This window comes from Ammospiza caudacuta, chromosome 8 (genome assembly GCF_027887145.1).
Source record: "Ammospiza caudacuta isolate bAmmCau1 chromosome 8, bAmmCau1.pri, whole genome shotgun sequence".
Taxonomy (NCBI): Eukaryota; Metazoa; Chordata; class Aves; order Passeriformes; family Passerellidae; genus Ammospiza; species Ammospiza caudacuta.
Window position 1 is genome coordinate 42,882,276 of NC_080600.1, and position 22,312 is coordinate 42,904,587.

At 50.8% G+C, this 22,312-nt stretch overlaps 1 protein-coding gene across 3 annotated transcripts in view; it reads right to left on the reverse strand.

The window, feature by feature from the left end:
• Positions 1-3,512: 3,512 nt before the first annotated feature.
• Positions 3,513-22,312, reverse strand: part of CACNB4 (calcium voltage-gated channel auxiliary subunit beta 4) — a 48,391-nt gene continuing 29,591 nt past the window's right edge. Inside the window, exons 5-14 of one of the 3 annotated variants that reach the window (XM_058809103.1) lie at positions 22,000-22,076; positions 21,150-21,169; positions 20,961-21,041; positions 19,508-19,566; positions 17,421-17,530; positions 16,399-16,550; positions 15,883-15,978; positions 10,342-10,527; positions 9,265-9,317; positions 3,513-6,306 (exon numbers count right to left, since the gene is read on the reverse strand). In XM_058809103.1, the coding sequence (XP_058665086.1) occupies positions 9,267-9,317; positions 10,342-10,527; positions 15,883-15,978; positions 16,399-16,550; positions 17,421-17,530; positions 19,508-19,566; positions 20,961-21,041; positions 21,150-21,169; positions 22,000-22,076 (832 nt within the window). In that variant the 3' untranslated portion in view covers positions 3,513-6,306; positions 9,265-9,266. Of the gene's footprint in view, positions 6,307-8,574; positions 9,318-10,341; positions 10,528-15,882; positions 15,979-16,398; positions 16,551-17,420; positions 17,531-19,507; positions 19,567-20,960; positions 21,042-21,149; positions 21,170-21,999; positions 22,077-22,312 lie in introns of those variants that run through there. The other 2 variants (XM_058809105.1, XM_058809104.1) reach the window with 2 other exon arrangements.

Below are 22,312 nucleotides of genomic sequence, written 5' to 3' on the forward strand. Positions count from 1 at the left end.
TTCCAGTGCTTTCAGTTTTCCAAGACACCATAAGGGGCTGGAGGTGGCACTCAGGTGGGGATCAGTCACAGTTGGACTCAATGGCCTTGGAGTCTTTTCCAACCTTCATCATCCTGTGATAAACTATTAATTACCTTTAATTATCTAATCCTTAATCCCTCCCATCATTCTGCCCCTGTTCCTGCCTAGGAACCAGGAGATCCCACCAAGGACCAGCTCCAGACCCCTGAACGTTCCTGAGAATCCTTCAAAGGAGCAGTTGGCTGCCAGTACCTCGTTCCCTGCTGGATCAGCAGGAATTATCTGGATTTCTGTACTTCTGGGTCACAGCTATTTAAGCTCGTTACAAAAATAAACATCATTTATTTCGCAGAGCAGATGCATCTCCTTCTTCAGAACCTCATTAAATTTTCCTAAAAACGCAACACGTGAGGCTGCTGCCAAAATCTATTGGCAAACGGCAGAAATGCCACAGGACTCCGGGTTCCTCCTGAGCATCCTCCCAATCTTAGTGCAGGACACAAAGACACTGGACAGACTTTTAAACGCTTGGTAGTTTTTTTCATTTATTGTAGAAAAGTTATTGTAATGCAGTTCATCTTTGTACATCTAAATTCCAGAAAACGAATCCATAGAAATGAGGATACTATGGGCATGCAGTCTGCATGATCCTGGTCACAAAAATAACACCACTTTTTTTTAAATTCTTTTTTTTTTTCCAATTTTTGTAGTTTTCTTTGAAAGCCACTAAAAGCAGAGGGAGAGCAGAGCATGCACCACTGTACACATTGCATAGTATATGGTACCCACATGCCTGGTCAGGTGCTACACACACGGGGTCTAGAGGGCAAAACAAAGGGAAAATCAGCAGAAAACACAAATTTGGGGTGGCTCTGTCCCAGTAAAGGCAGTAATGTCTTCACCAGTGTGGCTCTGAACTGGCTCCCAGCGAGGCAGCGCTGCCAGGCTCTCCCTGGGAGCCAGTTTGGCTGAGAAACAGAGATCTGCCAGGATGTGAGAAGCCCAAGGTCTGGAGTGTGCAGCTGGAATGGCAGATCCCAGCGTTCTCCCCGCTCTGCCTGCACACAGTCTGCATCTGCTGGCCTGACTCTCCTGTCTGCCCCAGGAGGGAATCACTCAGGTGTGTCCCAACCCAAACACGCCTGGGCCCACACACAGTTCCTCAAACTCACCTCCCTTCGCAGGGAATTCTTGGAATTTGGGGTGCTGTGACTCTTCCCACCCCCTCCAAGCTCTGTATCCCCACAAACATTTCCTGGGAGCGTTTCATTCCTGACCTTGGGCTGCTGCTGGGTTCACCAGTCCCATCCCAGATCTACACATTGGCCAAAATTAAAGTTACTCATGTGATTTCAGCTTCCAGGAGGAAATCAGCAGAAATGAATGCAGTGGGCTTTGTGATTTGGAAAGGTTCTTTTTGTTGTCATTAATTAATTCATATGGAAGGGATACAAGTTATTGAAAAATCAATCCCATGTGCAAAATGCCAAAATCAACTGCTGAAGTATCAGGCAGCGAGTAAACAGATCAAAAATGCAATAAATCCACTGAAGCTGGATCAGAAATCTCCCCCCTGGTTCCAAACCCACGATGCCAGATGCAGGAGTGGAATTATGGTAAATTTGTGCTATTACAAATGTGCTTCTTTTCCCTGGCTGTTTTCACACCGCTGGCAGAAGGAGAACTCTGAGCTCTGTGGGTTCCCTGCTGCAGAGCAGATCCACCACGGGCATGTCCCAGTTAATTACAGCTCAATATTTCAATATTTTCAATACTGAGTATTTTCAGGCAATATTGGTGAGGCAGGGGAGGATCAGGAGGTGCAGACCTTGCCCTGGGACCAGACAGGAGTTGGTGCCACTGCCAAGGGATTTGGGTTCCCCAATTCCTGAGGCAGGTCCATAAACGCTCCTGGGACCAAGGCAAGGCTGCTCCTTCCAGAGGAGTAAAGGAGTGACACTGGGTAGCATCTGAAATGATCCCACCTCCTCCCCAAGTTCTCTGATGGATCTAATCACAATATTTCTCCTGACTTCTTGAGTGGATTCCACACACACTGAAAGAAATCTGAACTTTCACTCCTAAATAGCATTTTCACCTCTTTCTCTGAGTTAACTCCTTACATGTATTTTACAACTTTATTAAAATTTCTGAGTTTTTTAAAGATAAGCCTTTATTTTTCTATATAAAATAAACTGGGCTTGGTAACATCCTCACCAAGGTTATTAAAATGCCTCTTAAAATGACACCACACTCTCTTTTAGGATCATTTAAACTCCGTTTCCCCAGAGTTAAGCTTGGCTGCATTACAGGATCCTGCAGCCTTTGTAGGACTAATATTTGAAGGAATAAGAGGCAACTCCAACAAAATACATGATGGCAGCAGAATCCCATGGATCCAAACCTGGACTGGCACCAACAAGGGTAACAGAACCTGATGTTAAAATGCACATTTTTAGGAGCAAACCCAGGTTTGTATAAATGGCATTTTATAAAATATACATCTGATTTTGTCATGTGTAGTCGCCAATTATTTTGCCTTAAAAAAAAAATCAGGAATGTGGGATCAAGGGCAAGTTTCAGAAGTTCTGAACCTGTGAAAGAAAATACAGCAGAGGACACATTTAATGGATTATTAAAGAAAAAAGGAGTGTCAGAACCCCTGACTTACCCAACTCAGTGTGCTGTGAACAACAGGAATAACAATATTGTTTTAGAATGGTCAGGTCAGTAAAGACAGGAGAGTCTGGAAGCTCCAGGGAATTCTGTGGTGTTGAGATCAAACTGAATTCAGAAGATTTGGCATCAAACTGAAGTTACAAATATCAGCAGTTGTGAGTTGCACATCCCATGGGAGAAGTGTTTGGCATCAGGAAAAGAATCTGTACATGTTAAATACAACTCCAGGGAGAAAGTATTTGAAGGTTAACAATTAGAATAATTGATTCCCAAACATAAGAATGTGCTGAATTTTCTCTGTAGAGATTGTTGTTATCACCTTGATTGGTTAAATCCTTGTTAATCCCAAAGTGTGTGAATGAGAAATTCAGATAACAACACAACTTAAAAAAACTCCCTGTTTTATAAACATTTGTAAACCCTCTGTCCCTGCCAGAGCTCCCAACAGAGCTCTGGTCTTCAGTACTATTTTAACAACAAGAAATGATGTGAGGACTGGAGAATGAGGCTGGATTGCTTCACTCAGGAACACATGAACTCCTCAACTTCAGCTAAACCACAAGAGAGCTGCTGAGCAGTGCTGGAATCCCACCAGCAATCACCAATCCTGATCCCCAGCACAGCTTTCACTCCTGACTGTGTCCTGAACAGAAATCCCCTCTTCAAACAAACCCTGCCCACAGGATCTGCAATGAATGGAGAGTCTGCCAGCCTGGCTGCTGTTTCTGTACTTCAGGAGTATCTCTCTTCACAGAATTCAGCACCGCAGCTGAATTCTGCGGTGAGGAGGGAGACCTGCAGGGCCCCTTTGGTGACAATGGAATGGGCTCTGGGAGAAACTCAGGACAGCCAGGAGCCAAGGCAGCTTAACCCCAGGGCATGAAGGAGCTCAGGCCATCCCTGGCTTCCCTCACAAGTTTGTTTTTGTCAAACCCAAGCAGTTTTGGCACTTGAGATGTTCAGGTGATGGACTGTGCCGAGTGCGGTGGCTGGGGATCCTTCCCTGGCCTGGGGTGACATGGAAGACTGAAAACAAGGCTCCAAAAGGCTCTAGGAAGTATCTGACTGCAAATATGCAAATCTCCTCAAGCAGTTAACGAGCTGATCCCTAATCTAGTGCAGAATAAAGAGAAGCAGCTGCTGCCCAGGGTTCTACAGCTGCCCTGCAGCCAGGACTTCAATGCACAAACAAGGAAAGCTCAGAGAAGAAGGGGCTGCCAAGGCCTCCTTTGTCCTTTCTGTGTGCTGGACATGCAAAAGGGGCTGGAGAAGCTGCTGGAGGATGCTGCCCTGTGCTGCAGCACAGAATCCTGCAGGAGCTGCCACAGCCAGGTCCTGCCACGTCCCCTCAGCCTCAGAGCTGCAGCCAGAGGGAATGGGCAGGATCAGGTCTGGCAGATCCATCCACAACTCTGTGGATGCACAGATTTCCACATTTCCCTTGGTAACTGCTCCATTGGGATCACCCAGTGGTGCTGCAGCTGCCTGTTGGGCAGTGGGGTCATTAAAATGATTAATTAATCAGGTGTCTGCCACCTCTTAATGCTGCTGGGGATGGTTTGGGTTTGGGTGCTCCACAAAGGACATGGATTGCTTTTCCCAGCAACTTCAAGAGGATAATCTGACTCCAGGATGCTGGAAACACCAGTGGTCTTTGCCAGCTGGTCCAGGATGTAGAATGAACCAGAATATTCCAGAAATTCCTGTAGTGCTACATGCTTTCAAAGCCTGGGTTCAGCAGGCTTTGGGAGGAAAACAAGCAAATAAAAAAGTTAATGATCCTTATTTTGGGGAAAACATAGTTGTGACGTGAACCTGCACAAACGAATGCACGTTCAGCATCATAACTGTGAATTCCAGGGAATGTGTGCGGTGGGAATTTCGTGAGGCTCTGCTGGAAGATGTCAGTGGTTGTACAAAATGGGCAATGGGGCTCAATTTTCAATCCCATGGGATCTAAGGCTTCACAGATGATGTAAAACACAAGGTCCAACCACAGAAATTCATCTCTTGGAAGGAACTCAGGACTCAGCAGGTGACAGAAATGATTGGTAGGAAGTAAGGCAGCAGTATCTCCAAGGATTTATCATAGCTCTTGGAATGCAAAGCTTGGAATCAGCTCCACGACTTCCCTGGGAGCAGATTTTTGTCTGATGTTCCCTTTTTATTGCAATTCTGACCGAGATGTTGTTTGAAATGTTTGTCAGTGATGGCCGGTGAAGCCCACTCCCTCCCCTTGGGTTTCATGGCTGGAATGGATTTTCTGGAGGGTTCTTGTGCGCTGCTGGAACGGTCAGACATGGTCAGGCATCCCCAGGTGGGCTCGGGAAGATGGAACATGTGGGCAGCTACTGGGGGTGCTGGGATGTAGGGACCTCAACACAGGGTCAGAGGAGGGGATTGCTTTCCATTTAAAAAGCAGGATAAAAATGGGAGAAAAATCTGATGTCTCTATACTCCTGTTCCATTATGGGACTTCTAGCTGTATTCAGGTAAAAGAGTGGGAAAAAATAAAGACTGTTCCCGACCCCCAAGCACACAAAGGATGGAGTTTGTTCCTTTTCCTGTCCCTACTTCCTGTCTCCTGTCGCAGCTCCTCCCTGCTGGTCCCAACAAAGCTGTCAGGACTGGCTGAACTCAAGAATCATTTGGCTGCAACATTCATGCCAGGTCTAAAAATAATTTGGAACTGGAAAGTGTTTTGTAACTGCTGCAATAATTTGGGATATTTGGCACTCTCGAGAGTTTACATTTGGTTTGTCCGAAAAAGCCATTCTGGAAAGAAATCGTTAGAATAAATCCTTTTACTCCAACCTGAAATGGAAATTGAGCTCCCAGCAAAAGAAATACTGGAGCTGACTTTCTGACTTGCAGTGGTTTGTAATTTTCAGATTTTTCTTCGTGTTTGGTTTTTTTTTCTCAACATGCTCACATCGACTTTCCAGTCAATTCACCCAAATTCCAACAGGAATTGGTTTATAAATTGGTTCCAACTGGAACTGGTCATTTGGAATTTCCAGCACAGGAAATTATTTTATAAGTGCCTCGATAAGTACCCAAAATTACAAACGGATGTGTCTAATACCTAAGGACGAGAAAAAAATATGGCTATAAATGCGAACGCTGTATGAAACCCAAAAATAATCCCAAAAACAACTTCTATGATCGGGCAGAAACGGAAGGGCCGGGCTGGGTTTTGCTGCCCCCTAATTAAACATCAATGACAGCAGGGTGCGACTGCGGTGTCACGGTCACACCTGCCAAATGAACGTGGTGTAATTGTTACTCCTAGCTACTTATGGCGAGGTACCAGCGGGGGATGCCGCTCCGCCCCAGTCCCAGCGCTCAGAGCCGGTGCCGTGAGTCGTGGCTGTAGCCGCCGGGGGAGCCGCGGCTGCGGTGGGGTTTGTACGAGTCCTGGTAGGGGTCGGGGAACTCCTCTTCCACCAGGGGATAGTGCTCTCGGCTGTGCTGGGAACTGGAAGACAGGCGGTTCCTGCTCTTGCGAGCCCTCTCGTTGTGGTAGTTCTCGTCGGAGCTCATGAGGCTGCGCCGCTCGAGGGGAGAGCTCTCGGTGGAGTGCGCGCCGTGCCTCCCGCGCTGGCTCTGCGGGGCCAGAGAACGCAGTTAGTGAGGGCCCGGCCCGGCCCGGCTCTGCCCGGCCCGGCCCCGCCCGGCCCGGCCCCGCAGCAGCTCCCGGCTCTGCCCGGCCCGGGCCCGCAGCAGTTCCCGGCTCTGCCCGGCCCGGCCCGGCCCGGCCCCGCAGCAGCTCCCGGCTCTGCCCGGCCCGGGCCCGCAGCAGTTCCCGGCTCTGCCCGGCCCGGCCCGGCCCGGGCCCGCAGCAGCTCCCGGCTCTGCCCGGCCCGGGCCCGCAGCAGTTCCCGGCTCTGCCCGGCCCGGCCCGGCCCGGCCCCGCAGCAGCTCCCGGCTCTGCCCGGCCCGGGCCCGCAGCAGCTCCCGGCTCTGCCCGGCCCGGCCCGGCCCGGCCCCGCAGCAGCTCCCGGCTCTCCCGTTCCAGCAGGGCCCGGCTGCTGCAGGGCCGGCCTCGGGCAGCTCTGCTTGCTGCAGCTCCTCGCCCTGCTGAGTGTTACACCGAGCATGAAAAGTGAGCTGATGTAGTCAGCATTTATCACTTTTCTCTGATCAGGAACAGAACATCCACGCTGCTACTCTGCTTAGGGAATGGCTAAGCATCCATTTCTGTGGTTCTGGAAAACATCTGAAGATGTTCGGGCTGTTTTTAAAGGTGCAGCTCTGGGCCTCATTTAAAACCCTTCCTATGACCAAACCATTGATGGTTGGCCAAGGAGAGGCTAAAATCATTGGATAATAAATTCTTTCAACTGAAGCACAGTATTTAAATATGGGGACAGAAAATCCCTTCCTGAGATAATTTATTAATTAGAAGCCTTAGCTCTCCTCACGTTCCCATAATGACAATGCCCCTCACTTGTCACATGAACAAAATTAGTTCATGGTTTTTTTGCCAGTTAATGGCACAGTGAAGAAACAGCCTAAAACAAGCATTTTGTTTGCTTTCACCACACATTAAACCTCTGAGGAGCATCAGCACCCATCTCTCAGGACAAACTCTGTGCTGAAACTCCAGCCCCTGCTCTCTGGGATATAAAACCTTCCTCCTGCTGCTACAGCCTCTGCCTGGCGACTGTTTCCTGAATAATTGATGTCCAAGGCTGCCGGGGCCGGGGCAGGGATGGAGCAGGGCTGTGTGCTCACAGCTCGGGGCTGCTGCTGCCAGGGAGGCTCCTGGAGAGGGGCCCTGAGCCAGGGACCCCTCTGCAACCTCAGCCCAGATCCGGGGAGAGCTCCTGCAGGGGATCCCCATTCACAGCACCAGGCTTTGGTGGGGATTATGGCAAAGGGCTTCAGAAATGGAAGGCAGGCTGGGACAGAGCCTTCATCTGGGGAAGGCTCCAGGCAGAGCTCAGAGCCCCTGGCAGGGCCTGAAGGGGCTCCAGGAGAGCTGAGAGGGACTGGGGACAAGGGATGGAGGGACAGGAGCCAGGGAATGGCTCCCAGAGCCAGAGGGCAGGGATGGGTGGGACACTGGGAACTGGGAATTCCTGCCTGGGCTGGGATTGCCAGAGCAGCTGGGGCTGCCCCTGGATCCCTGGCAGTGCCCAAGGCCAGGCTGGAGCAGCCTGGGACAGTGGGAGGTGTCCCTGCCCATGGATGGGCTTTAAGGTCCTGTCCAACCCAAACCATTCTGGGGTTCCTTGATTCCACGATGAATTATCCTCATGTTTATCTGACACAAAAGCAGTTTGGATGTACAATCCCCTCATCAATTGTAGCTTTATCTCTGTGCTCACCCCTCTGCCTCCCCTGTGGGAATTCACCTTTGGGGCTGCATCCTGGTGCTTTCCTGGAACCTTCCTGCTTCCCTGGCTGTGTGCTCATCCCAGGGCCTGCTGAGCTCCTGGGGTGTCAGCATGGGACACACCTGGCCTGGGTACACCTGGCTCTGATGGCCCAGGTAACTTCTGATCTGCTGTGAGACTGGGATGACTGCCTGCAGGAATGGACCTGAAACCCCAATCCCCTGGAGCCTAAGGAACACATCTCCCCAAAACCTGAGCGACAGGAGTTGAATCCAGGCACTGAAACGAGGCTAGATGTGTTTAGAGCCAACCAGTCAGAGGGAAACGACTGGTGCCAAGGAGTTAGAGAATCCCAGGATGGTTTGGGTTGGAAGAGAAACTGAGGATAACCTAATTCCTTCCCCTGCCATGGGCAGGGACACCTTCCACTGTCCCAGGCTGCTCCAAGCCCCATCCAGCCTGGCCTGGGACACTTCCAGGGATCCAGGGGCAGCCTCAGCTTCTCAGAGCAATACATATTTTTCTGGCAAAGACCAAATTTACTGTTCGCCCTCAGCTCAGCATCGAGCTCTTCCTTTAAGGAAGGCAGTTCCCTAGGATCAGGTGTGGCAGAGCCAGCAGTGCCACCTGTGCCCTCTCTGACTGCTCTGGATCTGTGCCACAGACTGTGACCCTCGTGACGTCCCTGAGTCAGGAGCTCAGGCAGAACTTTCAGTTCTCAGCAAGCCAAAGTCCAGGCCACGGCCAGGTGGAAATGGGAGTCTCCCAAAGTGGAATTGGTGAAGCAGGGACAGCCTGTCCCAGCACACCTCTATCAGGCTCACTGCTATGTAGCCTTTGGGCTTTTGCTTTTCAGTCCCCAAGGTACCAAGGGCAGAAGGAATATAAAATCTTCCTGCACCACAAGCACCTTTGCTAGTTTAATTAGCCTGAGTGCCTTTTAATTACCACACACATCATCACAGTGAAAGCTGATGCAAATCCTTCACAGGTTTGAATGGGCATAAAACCTCCTGGTGGGCAGCAGGGATGCTGGAGGTCCTTACTGTGAGATACCCATGGAAAACAGCAGGGCCTGAGCCCTGGTGGCACAGAAAACCTGCAGCTCTGGTTGGGCATGGATCACTCCGGGAGAAATTTACCCCTCTGCAGAGCACCAGCACCATTGATCCCACCGAAACCCTTTGGAATTCGGGTGAAGTGGGGATTAAGTGATGCATACCTTCAGCCAGCCCACTGCACAGGGGTGATTTTCATCTTCAGTGTGAGTTTTCCCTAAGTAAATGGAGCAACATTTCACAGTTATTGCTGGTGTCCATTGATCAGAGAGAAATAAATGCCTGAAAAAAATTCTGTGGATACACCCAGTTCTCAAAATGAAACTGAAGAGGTGAAAGTTCTGCAGATGGTATTTTATTGGCATGAAGGGATGGAAAACTGAAATTTTAAGGCAAGTGGAAAATGAAAACAACAGTTTACATGTGCATGTTATTATTAGTAACAGAACAGTGCTTGTGCATTCAGCCACTCAGGAGACAGTGACTTGCTGGTCCCAATAAAACCAAGCAGGGCTTTAGAAAGGTGAGTGCAGGAATTAAGCACCTTCAGGGAAGTGCAGCTCACTCACAGCAAAGGCAGCTGGATGTCAACTGAAAACACCAAACAACAGTCATTTCCTCCCAAGCTGTTACCTGCTTCCAGACACTCCACAAGCAGAGCAGACATTTGTTACATTTGTCAGGTGAATTATTCATTAAACGTCATTTGTTCAGTTCTATTTCTGACGTACATTAGCAAGTGACACTCCTGGAGTCCCACACACCCTGAAACTTGCAGGACTTAAAGCTCCCTGCAACTCCTGAGCCCCTCAAGCATCCCCAGTTATCAGCCCCAAACGTTTCTGGTTTCAAACTTAATAAAGCACGTACTTCTCATTAAGGACTATTTACATGCCACGATTGAAGTGTCAAAGTTCAGCCGAGTCTGAGCTATCCCTGTGGAAAAAAAGGGTCACAATTTTTTTCAATGGGTAAAAAAAAAAAAAAAAAAAAAAAAAAGCAGCCTTTTATTCACACTCAAAGAACAAGCTTTTCCACCCATAAGCCAAGGTTTGGTGAAGTTACGAGGGTAGAATAAAAGGGATCACAACAGAGCTGCCTGCCGGCTAGGAAATGGCGTGGTTCCCACTAAAGGCAGAGCACCGATTCCCAGAGGCGCTGCCTCCTCCCCGGGGCCCGGCAGAGCCCCCGGCAGCCCGGGCAGCCCCAGGCGCTGCTGCCGGCCCGGGGCCCGTTCCTACCTGCAGGCCGGAGATGGCGGCGGGGTACGGGGACAGCGCGGCCGGGGCCAGGCTCCTGCCCAGCAGGGGCGTCATGGGCGCGGCGCTCGACGTGTGCGTGGCTCTCCAGTACGCCTCCAGGTACTCGGCCAGGTGCTCGCACGCGTCCTCCAGCTGGTTCTCGTCCAGGATCACGTCAAACATGTCCTGGGCACAGGGGACACAGCGTGGTCACGGCCGGGGACACGGGGGTGGCACACACGGGGGTGGCACACACTGGGGGGGGCACACACTGGGGTGGCACACACTGGGGGGGGCACACACCGGGGGGGCACACACCGGGGGATGGCACACACGGGTGTGGCACACATTGGGGGGGGCACACACGGGGGGTGGCACACACTGGGGGTGGCACACAATGGGGGTGGCACACACTGGGGTGGCACACACTGGGGGGTGGCACACATTGGGGGTGGCACACACCGGGGGTGGCACACACCGGGGGGGGCACACACTGGGGGTGGCACACACTGGGGTGGCACACATTGGGGGTGGCACACACCGGGGGTGGCACACACCGGGGGGGGCACACACTGGGGGGGGCACACACGGGGGTGGCACACACTGGGGGTGGCACACACCGGGGGGGGCACACACTGGGGGGGGCACACACTGGGGGTGGCACACATTGGGGGGGGCACACACGGGGGGTGGCACACACTGGGGGGGGCACACACTGGGGGGGCACACACCGGGGGGGGGCACACATTGGGGGGGGCACACACCGGGGGATGGCACACACGGGTGTGGCACACATTGGGGGGGGCACACACTGGGGTGGCACACACTGGGGGGGGCACACACGGGGGGTGGCACACACTGGGGGGGGCACACACTGGGGTGGCACACACTGGGGGTGGCACACACTGGGGGGGGCACACACGGGGGTGGCACACACTGGGGTGGCACACACTGGGGTGGCACACACTGGGGGGGGGCACACACTGGGGGTGGCACACATTGGGGGGGGCACACACCGGGGGGGGCACACATTGGGGGGGGCACACACCGGGGGATGGCACACACGGGTGTGGCACACATTGGGGGGGGCACACACGGGGGGTGGCACACACTGGGGGATGGCACACAGTGGGGGTGGCACACACCGGGGGTGGCACACACCGGGGGGGGCACACACTGGGGGTGGCACACACTGGGGTGGCACACACTGGGGGGGGCACACACGGGTGTGGCACACATTGGGGGGGGGCACACACGGGGGGTGGCACACACTGGGGGTGGCACACACCGGGGGTGGCACACACCGGGGGGGGCACACACTGGGGGGGGCACACACTGGGGTGGCACACATTGGGGGGGGGCACACACCGGGGGTGGCACACACTGGGGGTGGCACACACGGGGGTGGCACACACCGGGGGTGGCACACACTTGGGTGGCACACACGGGGGTGGCACACATTGGGGTGGCACACACCGGGGGTGGCACACACTGGGGGGTGGCACACACGGGGGGTGGCACACACTGGGGTGGCACACACTGGGGGTGGCACACAATGGGGGTGGCACACACGGGGGTGGCACACACTTGGGTGGCACACACTGGGGTGGCACACACTGGGGTGGCACACACTGGGGGGTGGCACACAGTGGGGGTGGCACACACCGGGGGATGGCACACACGGGGGTGGCACACATTGGGGGGGGCACACACTGGGGTGGCACACACTGCCCGTCACAGCCTTGGAGCTGGCCAGTGAAGGGGAATCAGGGCAGGGCAGAGGGGAGGGTGCTGGAGGCATGGAGGGGGATTCCTGTAAGAGCAGGCAGGGACAGGGGGCACGGATGGAACACTGGAACGCAGCAGGGAGGGATGGGACACTGCAAAGCAATTCCTGCCTGGGAGGGAGGTGAGCCCCTGAGCAGCTGGGGCTGCCCCTGGATCCCTGGCAGTGTCCCAGGCCAGGCTGGATGGGGCTTGGAGCAGCCTGGGACAGTGGAAGGTGTCCCTGCCCATGGCAGGGGAAGGAATTAGGTGATCCTCAACTTCCCTTCCAACCCAAACCATCCCATGATTCTGTGTCTAGTACAGAAAATGGTACAAGTATTTCTAGAAGGTGACCAAGAGCCAAAGCCCTCAAGAGTTGTCTCCCTGGGTTTTGCATGAGCCCTGGCACTGTCCCTGGGTGTTGCATGAGCCCTGTTTTGCTCCAGGGCACAAAACTCTTCAATTTATTTATTCATTTCCAGTGCTGATGCCCCTAAAGCCATTCCCCCAGCAGAGAAGGCAGCAGGCAGTCCTGACAGCAGCAGCATTCCTGCCTCAGGGAACTCTCCAGACACCTCCTCCGTGTGCTGGCTGAAACCACCTCCATCCCTGCCTGTCCTCCAGCCTGCCAGAACCAGCAGAGCCCCTCGAGAGAAACACAACCCTATTTTCAGCAGTTCAACTTCCTATCTCATCTCTAATCTTAACTTTGCAAAATACTGTGAGAACAGCACAGGAAATGGCAAATAAGTGCAGGTGCTGTGGGTGTAAAGGGCAACCAGCACCAACCACAGGCTGCTCTCTTCCACCTGTTTTTGCAGCTCTCAGAATAAGATTTAAAATGATAAAGCAGTTTTTCTTCATTTTTTCATTTATTCTCTCCTCCCAGCACAGCAGAGAAAAGTTTCCTCCTCTGCCAGCAAGGAGGAGTTTCCTTGTAATCAGAATATTCCTAACACTGCATCCCTTGGTGCAGTTCACTGTTTATTGCTCTTCTTTTGCTCCTCTCTTTATTTACTGCTTTTACTCTTTTGCTATTCACCCACATGTTGAGGCACCACACATTCCAGTCCATCACTCACTTGTGGAAGAAGTTATCAATTAAAACACTTAAATTAGAAATTTAAAAAAATGTGGTTTGCTTATGTATATTTTGCTTTGGAAAATATTTAAATTAAACACTGCGATATTCCTGTGCCCTGCAATGTTCCTGTGCCCTGCAATGTTCCTGTGCCCTGCAATATTCCTGTGCCCTGCAATGTTCCTGTATCCTGCAATGTTCCTGTGCCCTGCAATGTTCCTGTGCCCTGCAATGTTCCTGTATCCTGCAATATTCCTGTGCCCTGCAATGTTCCTGTGCCCTGCAATGTTCCTGGTGCCCTGCAATGTTCTTGGTGCCCTGCAGTGTTCCTGGTGCCCTGCAATGTTCTTGGTGCCCTGCAATGTTCCTGTGCCCTGCAATGTTCATGGAGCCCTGCAATGTTCATGGAGCCCTGCAATGTTCCTGGTGCCCTGCAATGTTCCTGTGCCCTGCAATGTTCCTGTGCCCTGCAATGTTCATGGAGCCCTGCAATGTTCATGGAGCCCTGCAATATTCCTGCTGTCCTGCAATGTTCCTGTGCCCTGCAATGTTCCTGTGCCCTGCAATGTTCATGGAGCCCTGCAATGTTCATGGAGCCCTGCAATGTTCCTGTGCCCTGCAATATTCCTCCTGTCCTGCAATGTTCCTGTGCCCTGCAGTGCCCAAGGCTGGCTACAGCAGCAATCAGGGGCAGATTAGCAAGGAATTAATAATGAAAGCAGTTCCTGAGCTCAAATATGCCCAGCTATTTTTACAGTGTCTAGACAAGCAGCCCCAGCTCATTCCTTATGGCTGGCTCTCAGCAGAGGAACAGAGTGAGGAGTGCATCCTGAGCAAGGACCTTCCCTTTAAACCAACACTCCAAATTCTCCTCTTGCAGGAATCTGAGCTGCAGAAGGGATGAGCAGGAGAGGGAGTAGTGCCTTTGCTTTCAGCAATGAACTTCTGCTTAATTAAACCCTGGGCCAAGTTTAATTTCAAGCCAGGCCAGACTGTCAGCTCCCTGGGAGAGCTCGAAGTCAGCACTGCCCCCGTTTCCTGCCCATCACCAGCGCAAAGTGCTGAGCTCTCTGTGAGCAGCTCCTGGGCAGGGCAGGCTGCAGACAGCCTCAGAGCAGGGCTGGGCTCAAGGCTGGAACCTGGCACTGACATTTGGAGAGGCTTTTCTGGTCCAGGTGAGGCCTCCAGCACTGCAGTGCAATTCCAGGCCCAGTGTTGAGGCAGAGTTCAGTAATCTGGGGATGGACAATCCCAGTGCCCCAGTGCACCCCACATGGATTATGTAATGGAATTTAGGAATCCCACGGGTTGGAAGGGACCTAAAACCATCTCATCCCATCCACCCCCTGCCATGGGCAGGGACACCTTCCACTGTCCCAGGGTGCTTCAAGCCCTGTCCAGGGACACCTCCAGGGGATGGGGCAGCCACAGCTGCTCTGGTGACTTCTCTCATTTCAGCTGATGTGAGCAAAGTGAAGCTGAGTGAGAGGAAATCACCGAAGAAAGGGCAAAAAAAGGCTGTGAAACTCCCAGGGTTCTGTGTGCAGGTGCCAGAGGAAACACCTTTCACACAGGACAGTGTGCAGAGGGCTCTTCTGTGTGTGAGCTCAGGGCAAACACCACAAACAGGGGCAGCTGCACTCCAGTTCCACAGCTCAGCTTGGGAAGAGATGTGTGTTACAGGGATCAGGAGTTGGGAAGAGATGTGTGTTACAGGGATCAGGAGTTGGGAAGAGATGTGTGTTACAGGGATCAGGAGTTGGGAAAGGATGTGTGTTACAGGGATCAGGAGTTGGGAAGGGATGTGTGTTACAGGGATCAGGAGTTGGGAAGGGATGTGTGTTACAGGATCAGTTTGCTCTCCAGGACAGTTCCAGTTCTGGCTGGGTTAGTGGGACCTGGATGGCTCACAGGAATAACCCAGCAGCATTTTAGGAGATCACAACTCAGTAACAAATTCCAAGTGAGAAATGTAACCCAGCTGAGCTCTGCAGAAGAACAGGCTGCCCAGAGGGGCTGTCACTGCCCTGGCACCGCTGCACTCTGCACTCCCATCCCAACATCCCAGAGATCCCACACAAAGCCACATCCAAGGCCATTTCCACTGCCTCTGTCCCAGAAACCAGGTGTGCCTTTCAAAACTAAAAGTTTGAGCTGCCCTGTCCAAGCCCCTGCAGAGCCTCTCCCCCAGCCCTGCCCATGGGCCCTGCAGGCTCTGCTCCATCAGCAGGAATGAATTCAGCACTCCAGGAGAGGGGCAGGAGCTCTGATCAGGAGCTGGCAGAGCAGTGGCTGTGCTCTGCTGAGGGGACTGGATGGCCTGCAGGATCAGGAGCAGGGCTCACATGCCTGCTCACTCCCCTTCCCTTTCCACACACTCCTGTGCAGGGAGAGGAGGCCTCTCCAAAGCCAGACTTTGTCCCTCTGGGAGCTGCAGCTCCACAGATGATGTAATTTGCTAATGAGCAGATTTGTTGTCCCCTCCACGTCACTCCTGCCCTGTCACCCTGCCAAAGACCAAAACAAACCCAGGGCAGGAGATAGGCAGGATGAAAGTCTGCAGCCCTTTGTGCCTCACGAGTGCAGGGCCGTGTGAGCAGCACCAGGGAGTGGTAATGGATGGAGCCAGCTCTGCACAGGGATCAGCAGAATTCCACCAAGCAGGAGCCCTTCAGCCTCTGCTCTGTACTTACTGGGGGGCATTGTGCAAGTTTATCAGCTGCCACCAACTGGACGTTGAGGTGTTTGCTCTGTGACTTCCCCCTGGACTTGATCAGTCGCTGCAGGACCTGCCAGCAGGAAAGGGCAGAAGGTGAATTTCAGGATCATTGATCTCCCTAGAGCTCAGCCTGACATCCCCCTGAGGGATTACCAAGGGCAGAAACTCTCCATAAAACGCTGCCCTTGAACATCCCAAACCTTTGTGATAACCCTTGTGACAACTGGGAACATTTCCCTCTGGATCATGTTTGAGCCCTTGAAAAATTTCAATTGCATTTCTGCTTTATCCCACTTTAAGTCCTAAGTTATTTGTGACAATAGAGAAGTGTGGAAATTATATTTATAGAGAATTATCTGGATTGCTGGATGGACTGTAGCACACCAGCAGTGCTTTATGTCACTTTTTCTCCTTTTCAGGTACAGATTCCACACTGCCCATTCCCACCCTGCCCTCCAGCTCCCTCCTGGATCTTCAGGTGAGGAATTACCTTTGGAGAGGACACCTTCACATGGACAATAATTGGTGCTAGAGATGTCTTGATAAGCTGTGCAGGGTGATTTATAGTGTCTGCATCCAGGACAACCAGCTGTAGGGACCTGGCCAGCTCAAAGATTCTTTCAATCTCACTCTGCACTTCAGCTGCAAAGGAAAACAAAGCAGCTGAAACCACTGGGATGAAAACCCTCACCCTCTTACTGTCACAGACTCATGAAATAACCTGTTACCTGTACCTCTAGGGCAAGCACTCACTCAGGATGGCAGAGATTTGGAATTTGGGGTTTTTTTTTACCAAACCCAACTCCTGTCAGATCCTGGGAAGGTGTCCCAGAGAGCAGGATGTTGGAATGCAAATGATACACAGATTTCCACCCTTGTGGAAGGAAGAATCACACAATCACAGAACCATCAAGGCTGGAAAAGACCTCGAGGATCATGGAGTCCAAATAAAAATTCCTCGGGCTACTGTTCCCCAGCAGTCCTGACACTGAGGAGAGGAGCAGGACCCAAAGCCTCACAGCCAGACAGCAAAATTCAGCTGTGACTGCTCAAAATTAAACACACAACTGGTCCCAGGGTCAGGAATGACATTTCCTTGGCTGGACAAGTGAAAGCTCTTTGGCTGCTCGTATGTGGAATTAAAAGCAGAGGAAGGAGGAGGAGCCGAGAGGCCAGCTCAGGATTGTGCAGTAAAATGCTGCAGACACATTTAAATCTGCACCTCTGCTGAGATCTGATCTTGGGAATGGCTGGAGCTGAGCCAGGGCAGGGTCAGGCTGGATTTCAGGGCAAGGCTCTTCCCCAGAGGGTGCTGGGCACTGCACATTCCCAACAGCTCTAGGAGAGCTTGGAGAGCGCTCAGGGATGCCAGGGTGGGGTTCTGGGGTGTCTGTGAGGGCCAGCAGCTGATCCATGATGCTGTGGGTCCCTCCCAGCTCAGACTGGAAGGCTGGCATGCTGTCCTGCCCCCTGTGCAAGCCCAGCCCAGTCCCAGCTGTGGCAGGGCCTTACCTAGGCTGGACCTGGTGTTGGAGCGCTCGATGATGGCTCTCTTGCTGGGGTTATTGAGCACTGACCTCTTGGCCAGGGAGATGTCAGCTGTCACCCTGGTTATGGATATCCTGCCAGGAGAGCACAGCACACACAAACACACGAGTGGGATTTCCACAGGCACAGCCCATTGCAAAGGGCAAACACAACCAAACACGCTCAGGCACGTTTCCAGATGAGTTCTGGCACCATTAAAGAACAAATGAACAGAAGTGCTGGGTGGCTGGGATGTGTTTCCTATCCCCTGAGCCCTGGCATGGAGTTCCTGCCATTCTCCTTAGTGCATTAATGAACTTTCCTCCTCCCAGCTCACTCATCTCCCGCATGAATTTACACAGTGCCATAAATGCTGGGAGTTATGTGAGGCTTGGGGCACCCAGAACAAGGGAGCTGCAGTGAGGCAGCACTTCCTCTTCCCCAGAGTTACACCAGGAGTAAACCCAGCCCAGCTGACAGGGAGCTGTGCCAGGGGCTGGCATGAGCAGGAGAAAAGGAACTGGAGCTCTCTGGGCTGCCTGAACTCAGTTTAACTTCACTGCACCTCTTTAACGTATGGACAATTTATTTACTTCATCTGTCAGTGAGTGAGAAAGACACAAAATGTTACAAAGCAAAGACCACACAATCCCTTTATGTAAAATCCAATTAGGAGGCCTGGGATGGGCCAAGGAGGCAGGAAAAATGGAAACAAAGCAAGCTGGGAATGACCAGCAGCTTTTGCAGAGAATCCAAGATTTATGCAGCTCTAAGTGAAATTTTCAGCTGCAGGGTTAAAAAGAAGTGCAGTTATTTTTCTGCATAATATATAAATAAATGCACACAGTGGAGGCCAAAGGTAAAAATGAGTTTAAAACAGAAATGAATGGACTGTGGGTCTGGGCTCAGTGGCCAGCAGGGGAGGTTGCAGTTACAGAGGAAGGAGCTGGCAAAGCCAAGGGAATTCAGGGGCAGGGAAGGAGTCAGGGCTCTCTGATGCCTCTGGAAAGGCTCTTCCTTGGACACCCAGCTCCTTCCTTGGTAACGTGGACCTCTCCCAGAACTGCAGAGGAGATGGAAAGAAAGAAAGAAGAAAGAAAAGGGAGGGAGGGGGAAGACCACAAAGCCATAGAAGTTGGCAGAAGGACCAAGAAGCAGCTTTTTCCTGAGTTCCTCAGAGCTAAAATCAATGGTGCCAGGCTGCTGGTGGCACTGAGCTCTCCTCTGCTGGAATTTCACACTCCCACCTGATCCAGCTGCCAATACTGCTAAGGGAATCAGCACTTCCAGAAAATCACTTGAGCTGAGCAGCTCAGGACAGGCCAGGAGAGGAGAGGCTTTGCACAGAGGTTGATCATTAAATGTTCTCTGTGAGCTGCTCATGGACCGGTTCAGCACTGCCACCTCCTCACTCCTAAAATCCATAAATCCTGCTGCAGCTCTTCCACAGAACATCCTTTTCCCTGCCCTGGTGGTTTGGGTATTTCAAACCTGACTCAGTGTTAGGTGTTACCAGAACCTCTTTTCCCAGCTGGAATATCTGAACTGACTGGGAAGGGCAGAACACCCCAAAGATGCAGCAGGCACCTCCAAGGACTGAGGGGATGCCATGACCAAACCTGTGCTCCCAGCAAGGGAATCCCAAATATCCCCTACAGCTCACCAGGAAATGCTCCAGATGAAGATGAACCCTCCTTACAATTCTTTTTCTGGGCTTTATTCCTCAGCATTTCCTTCTTCCAACCACCCTTTTCAGTATTTTTGCCTACTTAATGCAGTCAAAATCAAATCTCATAAAAGGAATATTTTAGAGCTGATTTTTCTTAGGGAAGACACTGAGACAGAATTCTTGTGTTGAACTAAGAAATCCTAGCCCAGCCATGGCAGAAATGCAGACATGTGCACCCCTAGTAACACATGAGCTGTGTCCCACTCTTCAGTGGTGACACAAAGCCAGAAAATCAGCTCTGATCATGCAGCAAACCCTCTGGCATTAAAAAAAAAATAAAATAATTGACTGAAATGTTAGTAACACATGGGCAAAGCAGCATGAGAAGGACAGAGTTTCTCACCTCCCATCAAACCTGTGCTTCAGGAAGTCAAAGAGAGCTTTCTGCATCATGTCTGTCACCTTGGCAGAGGGGAGCAGATTGAGCAGGGGGATGGACAGGGAGAGAAAGAAGCCAAAAGGAAGGAAAGAGGTGAGTAGAAGGCAGGCACACAGCCAACAATCCACACCCTTGCTGGGCAGAACCATCCCAGTGCCACATCCTGCCACCACAGCACTCAGCAATAAATCCCTGGAGTTTCCTCTGATTTACTGAGCAGCTCCTTGTCCTTTGCAGGACAGCTCAGGCTGACAATTTTTATCTGCCAGGCCAGGCAGCAGCTTCATCGAAGCCCCCAGGCCTCTCTGCCAGTTTATTTTCCTCCTTCCAACTGATTCCTTCAGCATTTAGCCAGGAAAAAACAGCCAAAATAAATTCCCCCAAGTAAGATCAAGTATTTTTATTATTGAAATTAATATTCTGTGTTACCATTTCCACACATTTATATGTCCAAGGTGTTGTGTTTGGTGTTGTTTTATTCAAAAAAAGAGACAGGGTGGCAGATTTGAAGAGGTTTTTGTGAACAAACAGCCTCTCTCCCCTCCAAACTCGAGAGGTAAATTGATCTGTGGTGCAGCACAGAGGGAATTTACTCCTGTCAGAAAACTTCCCCATCAAGTGAAAAGGCAGAGAGCAGAACATGAAGTACCTGCTCTGCTGAGCTGCACCTCCAGCCACTCTCACATATAAACAAAGCCAGAACACTGCAATATGCCAGGGCTGCCACCTCCCCAAAAGAACCATTCCAATATGTTTAATAATATCCTATCAATTACTGACAACATTAATTAAGCTTAATGAAGTGTATCTTTGATTTTATGTTCATTTAGCTCCCGGTTCAGCACTTCCCAGATGGCTGAGCTCCCTGAATTGCCCTGCTAAAGTCTCTGCTTGTTTTAGCACGAGGTAAATGCTCACTTGAACCTGCAGCAGCCCAAAAAAGGCTGTCCTGGTTATCTGGGCACGTTATCCTGCCCACTCCCACCTGGGCAATCTTTTAGGAGGGTTAAAGGTTCCTTTGCAAAATATCTGAATTTATTAATAAAGTGAAAAAAGGAGATCAACAAGGAAGCTCCTTCAAATGTTTTGCTAATTAAGTTCAAAGCATGGGCTGGTTTGATGAACATTTTTCATGTGTAGAGTCCAGCTCATTAATTTGACTTCTTGTAGCAGACACAAATTCTCTTTTTTACTAGATTTAATCAGGAATGAGTGCACTGAAAAGAATGGATTTGCACTGTGTTTAAAACAGCACAAGTCACAAGTAACCCTCAGCTCTTACAGAACATTTTGGCAATTATTTAAGCTAAATCACTTGAAATTATCATAAACCAGTTGCACTGAGCCACACACAGAACTACTGAGGATGATCAGAGATAATGAAAGTTGAATTAATTGCAAACACCTCAGTCCATACCTCATAGCCTTTGAGTGATGGGCCCACCAACACCACAGGTCTCATTGATGGCACTACGTCATAGGGGGGAATATGTTCTGTCTAGAGGGAAAAAACAACCCTTCAGATCATCAGGCAAACAAACCCACAGGGAAATCCTGGCAATGATGAATTTGGAGGAAATAAAATGCAAACAAAAGCATTACTTACCACTTTTTGTTTCTGTTTTGCTAGAAGACCAAATGAGAACTTGGTTAAAACACACCCAGGCAAGCAGAAATCCCTTTGCCAAAGCACTTTGATTTCTGTCTGAGCACCTCCCTCTGCTCAGGCCTGACTACACTGGGAAATCTGTGCATTTAACTGGGCATTCTATACATTACACTGGGAAATCTGTGCATTTAACTGGGCATTATATATGTTAAACTGGGCATTATATATACTAAACTGGGCAATCTGTGCATTTAACTGGGCATTATATATGTTAAACTAGGCAATCTGCATTAAATTGGGCAATCTGGGCATTAAACTGGGCATTCTTTACATTAAGGTGGGAAATCTGTGCATTAAACTGGGCAATCTGCATTAAACTGGACAATCTGTGAATTTAACTGGGCATTATATATATTAAACTGGACATTATATATATTAAACTGGGCAATCTGTGCATTAAAATGGGCACTGGGCAGTCTGCATTAAACTGGGCATTATATATATTAAACTGGGCATTATATATATTAAACTGGGCATTCTATACATTAAACTGGACAATCTGTGCATTAAACTGGGCAATCCATGCATTAAACTGGGCATTCTATATAATATATTAAACTGGACAATCTGTGCATTACACTGGGGCAGCTGCCACTGTTCCCAAGGATTTTTCTCAGCCCTCAGCAACTCCTGCAGGCTGGGAATAGCTGTCCTCCTGCCCTGTGCATACAAGCACTTTGTTAGAAAACACCTCAGTAACTCAGCAAAGGGGATAACCTGCATTTCTCATGTAGGGTTTCTAGACAGAATTATTAGCAAGGGTTTCCTTGAATAAATCCTGCCTTACCTGTGGCTGTAGGTGTGGCTCGAAATGTGCCAGAGACCATCTCTCCAAGGCTGGAAGAAGAATTCCCACTGGATTTCCTGCAGCAGCAGAAAGACCCCATTAACAGCAGGCACCCCAAAATGTGGGGGGTTTTGGGGAGCAATTGTCCCATGAGGAATCACAGGATCATACCAATATAAATGACTCTAACTAAAAAAGCTAAATATTAACTGTTTTATCATTATAATATGGAATTTTATCATACAAATCCAGGAGCATGTCACTGAACTCAGTAATTTCTCTGTATATTGAGACCCACTGGCTGCCCCTGAAG